Genomic DNA, 13,148 nt, shown 5'->3' on the forward strand with positions numbered 1-13,148 from the left:
ACACGGAGAAAGACAAGTGGGGAGGGCAGCCAACCAGGCGATTCGGGAGGCCGGCGGCGGGGTGGGGCGTGACGTCTGACCCCAGGCTTCCTTTCATTGGACGCGGCTCTCCTTTCGGCGTCCAATCAGAGGCTCCTCGTGCAGGGCGGGGGAGAGAAGGGAGCCGGCTTGGTCACTGGCGGCCCCTAGCGGGCCATGTCGTGCCTAGCAGCTCTGGTGGGAGGAGAGGGCTCCGTGCGCCTGGACTACATCTCCCAGAATTCCCCACTCCATGCAGGACCCCCCCCTCCACGCCCCCTGTGTTGAATTCTGGCAGTGCTGATCCAAACAAAACGATGTGTAGGCCATAAAGGTATCTTCTCTTTCTTCTTCTTCATTTATGTCTGGAGAGGTGCAGACTGGGTGTCTTTTGGACTACACCTCCCAGAATCCCCCAGGTAGCAGCTGCCCAGGGAATTCTGGGAGCTGTAGTCTAGAATCCACAACAGCACAGAAGGCTGAGCAAAAAAGTGGGCAGGCAGTGCAAGCTTTCAGGCATCATCACCCACTTTCTACACATAAAAAAGCTTGCATGGTTCCTTACCGAACAACAACACTCGGAAGGCTGAATGTGGCCGGCGCCTGCTTTGCAGGCATGTCAGCGCTTGCAGGGCATAGGACGAAAGGTCTCGTATTTCTCAGTCATTGGCAAAGCAAGATCCACCAGGAGAAAGAGGACATAAATAATAAAAACTTTAATTACACTTCAAAGACTTCTTACAGTGCAAAATCGAAACCGGTTTTCAGGTACACAAATACATTCAAAACTCCGCCTTGAGACAGCAGGCACCGATTATCTGAGATAATTTGGAATTTACTCCCGTGTAAATAAGGTATGGGGAGGCAAGGCCTTCCATTCCATGTGGCTGCGGGAAGGTTTCCGGTTCGCCCAACTCACTCTGTGCCCCCCATCCTCAAACTGAAGGGGGGGGGGGAAGTGTGTGTTTCTCAGAAGACCCATCGCTCACTACAAGCTTCCTGAGACGAGTGCGATGGAAATTCACCACACACACTCGGCAGACTAAATACTGTACTGGAGAAACCAAATCATTCAGGTTATGATTGCACCAAAGAAGCCAAGTACTGCTGGGTAAAGGATGGAGCGAGATCTCAGCCCGGTCGCTGAAAGGATCCAAAGCGGCTCCGTGATTCGGGGCCGCACAAGACGGGCGCCGACCTCACCGGGAAACATAAGACAACAGGGGGGATTCGTAGCTTGTAATTTAACCCCTCTGAGGAAGCCGGTCATTCTCTATATACACTTCATTGATAAAGTTACACATATTCTGGTTAAGGGTTGGTGGCCCAACTGATGAACCGACATCAAGAAGACACAGGAGGAAAACCGTCACAGCAGCTTTTTTTTGAAGGGGAGCTGGAGAAGCAGCTCTCCAAACCCTAAAAGGGATTATTAGGACAAGCATGTTTTGCCCTTCTACATATGAGAGGGAGAGAGAGTTTCCTGAGCCTTCGTTGCATGTGCTTTGCCTGTCACCATCTAGGGAGTAGCACCCTTTCTCCCCTACGCTAATAAACCACCTGCCCACTAAGAGGAACCCAACACAAGAGAATGAAAAATGCGTGGAACGAAGCCCCCCACATGTGCCGTCAGGATAAAGACGCTTGACAGCTTCTCTGAATGAACAGAAAAGGAAAAAGAAAACGCCCGAAGAGAAGAAAAAAAATGCGCTATGCAGAATCAAAGCCAGCACACCCAGAATGGTCGGCGTTCCTCTCCAGCAGCCCAAACATGGGCCTGATTTGCACCAATCAGTTGTCCCAGTGTGGGGAATATGAATGGATCCAGGAGGGGGATGATGGGGGCCATCCCTGGAAACAGTCGGCTGGGGTTTCCTTCGCTCTAGAGCTCTTCACAGGGACCCTTATTGGGGCTGGACCTCTTTAAAATACAGCTGGGGCCCCCCAGGAAGGAAGGAAGGAAGGAAGGCTTCCCCGCTGAAAACAAACCACCCCTTCTCCCAGGAAAACCAGTACACCGGGGAGAGGAGTCGGCCACTGAACCAGCCTTCCAGGAATCATTTCAGGCGGAGGTAGAACTGGATGGAAGAAGCCCCACCTGAGTGCCTACCTTGCAAGCGGCTTGTCTGAGAGTTAAATGTTTAGGCTCCCCGAGAGATCGCACACGAATGGAGAGGATGCAAAGCTAAGTGTGGCGATAGGTCCTGGGGCCATTTCGATTTTCAGCATACAAAACGTTCAGGACATGGCCCTTCTCTTAGTTCCCTGTCCATAAATGACTGGGGAGAATGCCGTGCGCTTAGAACGAGCCCTTTCTCATCCTGCCTTTTGCTCTGATGGGCCCCAAACAGTTTGAGAAGCATGAGACGGTTTTGCAAAACCAGATCCAGTCTCTCAAAACTATCTCAAGAGAGAGAGAGAGATTTTTACACAGGGCTTGTTTAGAAGAACCCGGAGGGTTAAAATGCCCAAAGTTAGACCCTTTCTTACTTCCTGATTACGGCGCATGAATAAACTCCAGATCAAGCTGGAAAGGTGTTTCACCCCTGGCAGTAGAAAAAAAACCCAAAGTACAGAGAAAAATTACCTCCCCAATATTTATTTCAATTCTATATTTCATTCTAGAATTAGTGGCATTACTTTTACTGTGTTAATACACCCTCCTGCTTTCCTTCTCTTCCTGACTCTTCTTAAATAGTGTAGCCACAGGAGCACCGAGAAAAGAGCAGGAAGGTTTTTTTAAAAAAATGCAGAACCAACGCCACCATCTTGACAGAAGAGATTACCAGGGAGGAGGAGGATGGGAAAAGACACCAATTACTGGAAAGTGCATGGAAGCTGCTTCAAATCCTGTCCACCCTCGCTCTTGCTTGCCCCACTGGCTGGAAGATTGTAGGCAAGAAACAGGAAACTAAATCAGTTTCGTCCAAGGTGACATTCTATCTACCGAGGGCTGAGAGCCCTGCCCCAAAGCTGCCTCTGGACTTACAAATCTCTCTCTCCAAAGAAAAGAAGCCGTATGCACTCCTTATCTCCTGCCCTCCAAAGCATCCTGGCCTACATATTAACGAAACATTCACTCAGTCACCGAGACAGTCATCCTTGTACCAAAGATCAAAGGAAGTATTATACAAGACGCCACCGCCAAACTACGGCCTGCCTTTCAAATTAAGCCCACAGGGAGATCTCTCCAGACTTCCAGGGGGAAATGAGAAGAACACAAGTCTAGGAGAGAACTCTGCGTTTTGGTTGGGTATTTTAAATAATTATAATACACGCTCACATTTGCAAAGGCCACAGAATAAAGGGAAAATCCTACCTACAGCAGATTTTAATTCCCTTCTCCCAAAGAATACACACGGATGGCACTGCATGGCGAGTGCTGCGGACTTAAAAGGAACATCCTTTACAATCACCGTTGACACATCAGAATGACAAAAGAAGAAGGGGAAAAATGCTACCCTTCCAAAACCGGAAGTGATATTGGCAAGAGGTTTCCCAAGAATATACAAAAGGAAAAAAAAATGCCCCCTCCCCAATAGTTAAACGTACAGATCTGGTCACAAGGTCAGCACCAAATGACTCTCGGCATTGGGTGGGGTCTGCTGCCTCCTTTCAAACCTGCAGTTTTTAGCCGTCCTGGAGGCGCCTGCCTTTTTACTAAATTGTCTTTTCCACCACAGCCACTGCCAAGCCTCCTCGGGTGGAGGGGGGGCCCACGGCTTTTGCAAAGTTAATTCCGCCTGCACGGGGAATGTGGGGAAACAAAGAGAGAATCAGAATCTCTTTGGGGGTGGAAAGGTGTGTTCGCTTCAACCGTTAAGGTCTTTAAAAAAAAAAAAAAGAAAAAAGGTGGACAGGAAGGAAAACAGAAAAGGAAGTGTGTGGGGTTTCACTCACCCACAAACGGGTTCAGGGTTGTTGATTTTTTTTTTTTTTTTTTACAGCAGGCGTTTTACCTGCAGAAGGCTGCCAACCAGTCCGAAGAGGAGCCACTGGGGAAAGGCTGGGTGGCTGGCTTGGACTGAACCCTCCCCTCGCCGTGCTTTGTGAGAGGCCCCTCCTGCCCGGGAGCCGGCCTTTGGGAGAGTCTTCAGCCAGGCCACGAATGGTCCGAAGGAATTCCAGAGAGGGGTCGGCCTCTCCTCGCCTCTCCGGTTCTGATACTACCAATGCCTGGAGTCTACCAGCTCCGGACGGAGGCTCAGCTTCTTGAGCGTCTCGTACCCCACGACGATGACGATGGTGGAGGGGGTGGACGAGATGATGCGAGCCGAAAGTCCTTTGGTGAGCCCCCACAGCCCCTCCTCTGCCATCAGCTGCCGGAAGGTGAGGATGATGGAGCTTTTGCCTTCCACCTGTGTGGGGGGGAGGGGAGAAAACCACAGAGTCAGAGGGTCGTGCAGGAGCCTCCGGGGAGGGGTGCGCCCAGTCACACAAAGACCCACATAGAAACACGCGGGCTCTCTTTCTAAAGGGAGATGTGAAATGCTCCAGATCTGACCTTATTTTCACCTTCTGAAAGGCAAACCAGAACCAAACTAACTAGTCATGCAAGCCCCATGGGTTAATGAACTTTTACTGGCCTCGACTGGGAGGCAACCCATTCAGTTGTTCTTGAAATTAACCAAATGAAGCGAAGGGTCTGATTCGCCCTGGGGGGAGCCCTACGTCCTCGTCCTCCCCCCTCTGGACCTCCAACAGCACCCCCATCAGTCTAGAAGAGAAAGGGCCAAAACGAAGGTGAGTTGGCCCCTGAGGGGGCCTTAAAATGTAGGGTGCAAAGAAACTTCTTGGAGTGTAAGGCAACCGTCGTATAGATTCTTCCCCAACCTCCGATTCCCTGAGAAAGGAGGGTTCGGGAGAGAGGTGCTGGATGACTCTCAGAACACAAGGAGTCAACCTGCAGGCCTGCATGCAACACCTGCCCCTGACCTAGCCCCCAATGATCTCCCCAGACCAATGATCGATGGGGGGAGGAAGGCAGGTGCAGATGCCAGCTGGCACACGCAGAGCAGAAAGACAGGGAGAAATTCAGCCCTAAAAAGCGAGGGAGTTCCGAAGAGTGAGGACGGGAACATCTCTCAGCATTGCTTCTCCTGCCCCATGAACACCCAGTGAACACCAAAGGCCTGGAGCCGCTGCAGGCAGAGCTTCCAGTGGGCGGCTTCGGGCTCCAAGCAGAAGCCTGGCCGGCTCTAGGGCTCTCACCTGCACGCGGGCCCGAATCACGTCCATGGGGTTGGTGAGGGTGGAAGCGGTCGCGGCCGCCAAGGGCCCGGATATGGCTTGGAGGAGGAGGTGCGGGCAGTCCCGGGGCGTCAGGTTGGCAAGCTGTTCTGGAAGCAGGAGCAAGAGGCAGGTTAGGGACACCCGGCCACGTTCTGATGCAAGCTATGTCTTTGTTAGTTTAATTCAATGTTTACCCCAGCCATCTAGTGGCTAAGCCACCATTTTTGGGTGGCTTGCAATAAGAGCATCCACAACATAAACTAAGATTCAATAATAAATGACAATTAAGCAAAAGACAAGACCCTAACTTAAATTAAATTTTTAATAGGAGGCACAGTGGTGACAGGCAAAACACGCAACCGTAGAATCATGGCGTTGGAAGGGGCCCTAACCCTCTGCTCAAGGCAGGAATCCCCATCAAAGCAGACGGGACAAATGGCTACCGGGTTTTCAATTAAAGGCCTCCAGTTTTGGAGCGCTCACCACTTCCCAAGGTCATGGGTTCTGTTCTCGTACTGCTCTAACAGTTAGGAAGTTTTTTCGTGATATTCAGCCTAAATCTGGCTTCCTGTCGCTTGAGTCCTGCGCTCTGGGAGGACCGAGGACAGATCCTGCCCCTCCTCTGTAGGACAGGCTTTCAAGCATTTTAAAAGTGCTCTCCTCTCTCCCCTTATAAAAACACTTTTCCCACAGTACGGCTACTGGAGACAAAGCCGAGGTGAGGAGGGCTCTTGCCTTCAGACTTAAGATGGATCTGTCTGGTCGCTGCTGGAACTAAAAGAAAGTTGGTGCTTTGTGGTTCAATAGTAGGTCCAGGAAGACTGACACTCTTGCTCTGCAGCCTCTTGGTGGATCGCCCACAAGAGACGATCCGATAGAGATCTGTTGGGGGAAGCCCAGCCTCTGCCTCAGGTTCTCTTACCTGCATAAAAGTGATAGAAGGGCCACCAGGCCGCGCTGTTCGGAATGTAGGTGAGCAAGGAGGCCACGTAGCCCCGGTAGAAGCCCCGCAGGCCGTCGGCTTTGAAGATCTGGGCGATGATGTCCCGGGTCTGCCCGAAGATGGAGAACCGCCGGCCGGCTGAGGCCTGCACCATGAAGCGGCCCATGCTGCCGCCGACCCGCTGCATCATCAAGTGCTGGGAGACCACGTCGATGGGCACCGTGATGCTCTGGGCCACCAGGGAGGCTGAGCCGCCGGCCACCACCGACTTGACCGTGTTGCTGTTGTTGTACTGGGAGACGTACTTGCGCGTCAGCTCGTAGGTCGTGACGTAGCACTGGCCCGAGATTAAGGTGAAGGTGTTGACCAGGAAACCCCGGTAGAGCCCGGCCGCCCCTTCGGCCCTCAGGATCTTGAGGAAGGCGTCGAAGGTCCCGTTGTAAAGGCTCTTCCCCTTCTGGACCTGCAGGCGTGTCCGGATGAGCGTGAAGGGGTAGACGCTGACCCGGATCACCATGGTCATGCAAAGGCCAAAGACGTAGAACTTCTTCTTGTCCAGGTCCTCCCACTCAATGATCGGGATGTTGCGCTTGTCCTCCATGGCTGAGGCGCCCTAGGGCGGGAGAGAGGGGGAGGAGGAAGAGGAGGAGGAGAAGGAGGAAGAAGAAAGGCCAGATAACAGCAGTTAGATGTGCCCCTTTTGGGGAGGACTGAGATGGACGTGGCCAACCCTGACCTACAAGCCCAGCCTCCTAGACTTTGGGAACAGGCGACAAGCGTTCCTGGGAAGGTGACCGCCACCGTTCCACTGGGCGCAGAAAGTGAGGTCTCTCATCTCAGCCTCCAAAAGACAAAGGGAGATTAGAGCAGGATTACACAACCCAATTTCAAAAGGAATCTTAGTTTATTAACGGTCTGAGATTTAATCTGCTAATGCTACGTAAGTTTTAAGAAGGCAGCAAGGGAGAAAAGAACTCCCTGTTTCGAGATGATGCCCTTCCTGTCTACCTTTAAAGACCTGCAGGCCAGTGGTTCCCACCCATGGGATGTCCCCCAGATATTCTTGGGACGGAAACCCCCCAAAGTCTCTGCCACTAGCTGGGCTGGCCAGGATTCCTGGGAGTCGAGTCTGAGAACAACTGGGGACCCAAGGCTGGGAACCACCGGTATTGGACGATGCCTCCTCCGTCCATCACATGCAGCCTGAGATCACGGATGAAGGCGCACAGGTTAAGCGGGTTCACCTTTCACAGAACATGTAGCACAACACAATCGGTGGGCGGAAACGCCTCCTCATGCATGTCGCCTTCTCTCGCCAGCTTTTCAGAGTTCTTCCTGCAAAGACACAACCTTCCTGGAAAAAAAAGGAAGGGGGAAAAAGGGAGACTAGATTATACATCATGGTCACCAGCACATGCCTGTAGACAGTCTGAATCCAGCCAGCCCCCTCAGACACGGGACTACCTGGCCCAGTTGTGGTGGCTGGGTACGTTCAGGCCCTGGGACAAACCGAGAGCCCTCTTTGGGACGGTCTGGAGGGCTGTCGTGTGGCAAATGGAGCAAGCTGGACTCCGGCTGCTCAAGGGGGCAGGATCTGGACCAGGGGATTCAGAATACAAGGGGGGAAGCCTTCTCCCCCCCCCCCAGCCTTTGAGGCGCTTAACAGCAGGCATGACTCTTTTGGCACATGGCTTGAGGGCGTGGGTCTGAGGTTTTGAAATGGGGACTGAATAGCAGCCACCTGTAGTAGCTGTTACTTGGGATTCCCCATCCACGGTGCAACTCTATGGTCCCAGTTTTCCTGCACTGGGAGGGGAGTCAGACCAGATGGCCTTGTTTAAAAAAAACCAATGTTCTATGATTTAATAGCACAGGGCGGCCCCTCTCTAATTTACGAAAGAAGAAAAACATTTCTCTCTCTCTCTCTCTGCACCTTCTGTGCTTTATACAACACTTTTTATTTACCATCAAGAGACACAATTTTACTGATGTTCTCTGATCCTTTCTGACGGTTTAGATGAGCTTTAAAAAAAATTTTTTTTTTGGTGTGCTGCTTTGGGTATGCTGTTATTGAAAACTGTTACAGCCAGCTATGATGTCTCCTGTCCTTCAAGGTTTTGGAGGGAGTTTAACATCCAATAGTGGGAGGAAGGCGGGACATCAGTGGGTGGAGCTGGGATGGATATATATGGGGGAAAGTGTGTCATGAGGGGGTTTTCTGTTTTAAGTTCTGCTGGGGCAGTTCTGTATCGAGTTCTGTGGCGTTCTGTGTGAGCTCTGTGTTCTGTAGGAACAAACATTTAGAGTCTGCTTATGCTAGTGCCTCGATTTAAATAGTCTCTTGTTTTATTTGTTTACCAATCCAAGTGTGTACCAATCAATAAATTTTAGTTCTTTTGTTTTTGAAATCCATTCCTGTCCATAGGGAATGGTTGGTGGCAGTCTACCTGAAGTGTGAGAGGGTGTTGATGTCGTGTAACAGGCCTCCTTGGTGAAATAGAGAAGGAGGTTGTTACATGATAAAAGTGGCGCCAGCGTGGTGGGATTCGAAAAGATCCAGTGAAGCCGTGGCTGTGTTGTGCCCAGAGCAGGGGTTTTAGTCAGGGAAGTCTGAGGGAAGGTGTGGGTTACCTTCTAGGACGTGTCTCACGGGGAGAACGTCTAGTAGAGGCGCGCCGAAACTCAGACTGGGGACTAAAGATAGGGAAGCTCTGAGGAGACATTTTGGCGGGAAAAGCGCCCCAAAAGGGCAGAGGCTGTGGTGTGGCTGGCCTGTCCTGAGTTGGTGTAACTCTGAGGGGGCAGAGCAGAAGCCGGGAGACAGCTACGCTGAGGGAACTTTCCATTTTGGACAGCAAGCCTTAAAAAAAGAGAGGCAGAGCTGTATATTTTACGATTGGTACCACAGACAGAGAAAAAGAAATTTTACTCTGTTTATTAAGAGGCCTAGCTGGAGGCTGAAGCCTGGCAACGGTAGCTAGCTTGCCAGTGCTGGTAGAGCAGTAACTGTAGAACAGACCCGCTGACAGGAAAAAAAGTGTACCTTTTAAAATCAAGGCCTGTAAGTTGGAACAGAAGCCTGAGGGAAAATTATGCCTCTAACCCGCAGTCAGGTTGTGGAAATGGGGGACCAGGAAGACCCAACACTAGTGGATAATGGGTCTGAGGATGATTTTGGCTCTGTGCAAGGGGATATTGGTGGTGAACAGACAGCAGAATATAGGAAAATGCACTTAGCGTATCAACATGAACTTAGGATGAGGGAATTAGACTTAAGAGAGAGAGAGAGAGAAAGGCAAAGACAAATAGAGAGTGAGAAAATTGCTCTGGAAAAAAGAAAATATGGCATATGAGATCAGAAAACTTGAGTTGTTGAATCGAAATAACAATAATAACTTGAGTCCAGATGGTTCTGAGGGACGCCTGTCAAAGGCTGACCTGAAGAAATTCCCAGTCTATAAAAAGGGAGATTGTCCTGAGGTTTTCTTTTCTCTGCTGGATAGAACATTTATAGATTTCTCCGTGGAAGAGTCGGAAAAAATGACCATTGTGAGGTCACTAATTAGTGGTAGCCTGGCGGAAGTCTATGCTGAGATGCCAGTCGAATTATTAAAAAATTACCCAGAATTTAAAAAGCTTGTGTTTGCCCGTCATGGTTGTTACAAAAACAAAGAAACACAACTTGAAAAAAAAAAAACAAATTTGTTTCCCTTGAGAGGTGTTTTTTTTAAAAAAAAAAAAAAAAAAAAACCAAGGACAAGTTTTATAACAATCTGCAACTCTGTTGGGACGTGACTCTTTGTCCAATGAAGCCGAGGCTTTTGTGCCTGACAGCAGAGGGGAGGAAGAAAGCACCAGGAGGCTGGAACATGTCCAGTGCGGGACAGAGGAGGGCCTGACTCTTTCTCTTCAGCCCTGCTCTCCAGAAGGACAGCCGTCGGTCAAACAAGCCAGAAGGGCAGGACGGAGGGGGTCTAATTTTAATTCTGAACTCAGCTCGGCAGACCCAAAAGGAATTTGGGATAGCTAGCTGAGCAGTTTTAAGGTGGTCGTTCCCCCCCACACCACCCCACCCCAACTTGACAACAAGAAAAAAAAAATCCTGGTACTTCTAGCCATTCAATCTCTTCAGTCAGGGACATTCCCACAGCCCAGTTTGCAAGGAGAGGGAATCCGGCTCCTCCCATCCTTTGCAAACCTAAAGATTTGCCAAGGATAAATACGGCTGCACTGAAATCACCAGCCAAGGTGATTAGAATTCAGAAGCAAGTTCTCACTTGTAGAGAAACACAATCAAGGACCTCACCGATCAAAATGGCACAAAGCCGACGGGCAAGTAGCAGAAAACAGCCCCTTTCAGAGCAACACAGGGCTGTGACCCTGGCATGGAGCTGTGTGGAAACGGTGGAAAGCATGGGTTTCTCTACCCTGCCTGCTTGCTCTACACCCACGTGGTGCCATTCCCTGGCAAACAGGAAGAAAAGGACAGAAACCACGGGATGTCACAACACGGCCCAGTGAGGCCACGAGAAGCCAGCACCCAAATTTCCTGGGTGGCTTTTAGGATTTGTACCCTTAGGGAAGGGCTGGGTTTTCCTCCGACTAAATCCATTCTCAGGACAATGTGGCTCTGACAGGAAGCAACCGCAGGCCTTTGTCCACCACCTTCCTGCCCCCCCCCCGTAGCCAAGCAAGCAACTGTCGGAACGGGAGCTTTGCTCCGCACGCGGCACGCGGCCCGGCAATTCCGCCTCTTCGGCTTCGCTCCAAGCGGACAGAGCCTATGAACCCACCATGCTTCCTGCAAACCTTCTGCTGTGGAAGGTCCGAGGCTCAGAGGCTTCCTCAAAAATACACAAGGAATGGTGGGATGGGCTGCGATACACCGCTCGTGGATCACGTTATTCTTATTGGAGGGAGGGAGGAAGGAAGGAAGGGAGGGATGGATGGAAAGAAAGTGGAGGAAGGAAGGAAGGATAGTATTCCTAACGGTTCCAGGTAATTCCACCTGTCTCCTAATGAGCCATAAGGGGCATCAATGGCTCATTCAGGTTTTTAAAAGGTCCTGCCTTCACCTTCTCCTGCAGGCTACAAACCTGGCTGGACAAGACTTGTGAGGATGATGGCCAAGGCCAAGACCGCGCTCTTTCTCCTCAGGGGGCCCTGCCGGACTCTGCCTCCAGGTTCAAAGGAGGACGTTAATGGACAGCCAAACGAGCGAACTTTCCCTGAGCCCAAGCCAGGGAGAGGCTCTTCCACCTCGTGGCTCCAGGAGAGGCCGGACGATCCCCCTTTCGTCTTGCCCTCTCCCCCACCCCCACCCCTCAAAAAAAGCCCCTCCTTAGGGAATTCCCCTTCTTCCCCTTCTGGCTCTCCTTCGCCCGGCACCCCCCCCCACCTGGGAGACCCCCCTCCCGTCCCACACCCCCAAAACCCCCTCTCCCCCACCTAAAACCCAGCAGCCCCTCGCCCAAGAAGACACGTCACCCCCCCAATTCACACACCCCCCTTTAAAAAAAATGTCACAACCCCCATTTCTGATCCCTTTCCAGGAATCCACGTGTGGATCAGGAGGGAGCCCTTCGGTTTTAAAGGCACCCCCCAGCTCCAAATTCTCCATCAGACACTCAGGAGGAGAAACACCCTCCCCCCAATCCTTTTATTCTTTTTGGCCTTAGATACTCCCCCCCCCCCGAAGGTCCCCTCCCAATGCTTTGAGGGGGGGGGTCTTCCTGAGGCATTTAGGAGGCTTCGCCCTGCCACAGAATGACCCCAAATAAACCCATGGGCATTTTTTTGGAGGGGGGTCGGAGGAGGTGTCTCGGCCTTGCCCTGGCCGGGGGGGGGACTTCCTCATTAATTGAGAAGCCCACCCTAAAAAGGGGGGACCTTTACCTGATTTTTGGGGGGGGTAGGAAAGGGGTTAGGGCCCTCCCCACCCCCTCCCCGCCCCCTCCCCTGTCAATCAATCACAATCAATCAATCAAGGAGGGGGGCACCTGAGGAGGGGGGCGTCCTCGTGACCCCCTCCCCCACCCGCCTGTCAATCAATCAGTCACAATAAGGGGGGGCACCTGAGTGGGGAGAGGAAGGGAAAGGGGGTGCTCATGAGCCTCCCACTCCCCTCCCCTCCCCCCACGGCCTGTCAATCAACCAGTCCGGGGGGGGGAGGGTCACCTCAGGAGGGCGGTTGGAGCGTCCTTTGCCCGCCTTCCTTCCTTCCTTCCTTCCTTCGAGGCCTCGTCCTGCCGCCCCCTCCCCGGAGAAGCCGCCCGAGGCGAGCACGGGGGGGGGGAGAGGGAGAAGCCCCGAAAAGGAAGAGCCTCGGCCTCCTTTTTTGTGTGTGTTTTGTTTACCTCAGCGCGGCCGTTGCGGCGGCTCCTTCGGCGCCTCCGGGGACTCCTGGCGCCGCCATCTTGGGGGCGGGAAGCGCGGGCCTCGCGGCGGCCTCGGCCAGCTAGGCTGCGCCTGCGCCGAGGCCAGGGACAAAGATGGCGGGCGAAGGCGAGGGGCGGGAAGTGAAGAGGGAGAGAGGGGAGGATAGGAGTTGCGGGGCGGAAGTAGAGCGGCGCTTCCGGCGGGAAAGGGAACGCCGCCCGGCGGTTTCCGGAGAGGGTGGATTAACCCTTTGGGGACTGAGCGGACGCGGCTTTTGGACTACAACTCCCAGGATTCCCAGGATTTTGGATTATCACGCCCAGGATTTTGGAGTGTCACTCCCAGGAATCCTGGGACTTGTAGTCCAAGAAAAAAAAAAGCAAAAATAGGCACAGCCGCAAGGCAGGATGTCTGCTTTTGACTCCAGAGGAGGCTTTGTTGAAGCCAGTGGTGTGTTTAGGGTGCTCTTGACCTGCCCACAACCTGGAAGCAATGCCACATTTCAATTTTCCAACAGAGGGAATTATTGAGACCTTAAGTGCCAGTTGAGGAGAAAAGGGGGGTGGACTCTCTGGGG

At 52.2% G+C, this 13,148-nt stretch overlaps 1 protein-coding gene across 5 annotated transcripts; it reads right to left on the reverse strand.

The window, feature by feature from the left end:
- Positions 1-719: 719 nt before the first annotated feature.
- Positions 720-12,688, reverse strand: SLC25A44 (solute carrier family 25 member 44). Of its 5 annotated transcripts, none has more exons than XM_078382127.1 (5): positions 12,550-12,688; positions 7,438-7,547; positions 6,173-6,796; positions 5,230-5,357; positions 720-4,376 (listed from the first exon to the last, which is right to left on the reverse strand). In XM_078382127.1, the coding sequence occupies exons 3-5, from the start codon at positions 6,792-6,794 to the stop codon at positions 4,185-4,187; spliced, it is 942 nt and encodes a 313-aa protein (XP_078238253.1). In that variant the 5' UTR covers positions 6,795-6,796; positions 7,438-7,547; positions 12,550-12,688; the 3' UTR covers positions 720-4,184. The 5 variants fall into 5 exon arrangements, with proteins under 5 accessions (XP_078238253.1, XP_020670913.1, XP_078238252.1 ...); XM_020815254.3 differs by having other exon boundaries at positions 6,173-6,806; XM_078382126.1 differs by having other exon boundaries at positions 6,173-6,806; positions 7,438-7,543; positions 12,550-12,682.
- Between the last annotated feature and the right edge of the window lie 460 nt (positions 12,689-13,148).

The sequence above is a fragment of the Pogona vitticeps genome, chromosome 15 (assembly GCF_051106095.1).
Source record: "Pogona vitticeps strain Pit_001003342236 chromosome 15, PviZW2.1, whole genome shotgun sequence".
Lineage (NCBI taxonomy): Eukaryota > Metazoa > Chordata > Lepidosauria > Squamata > Agamidae > Pogona > Pogona vitticeps.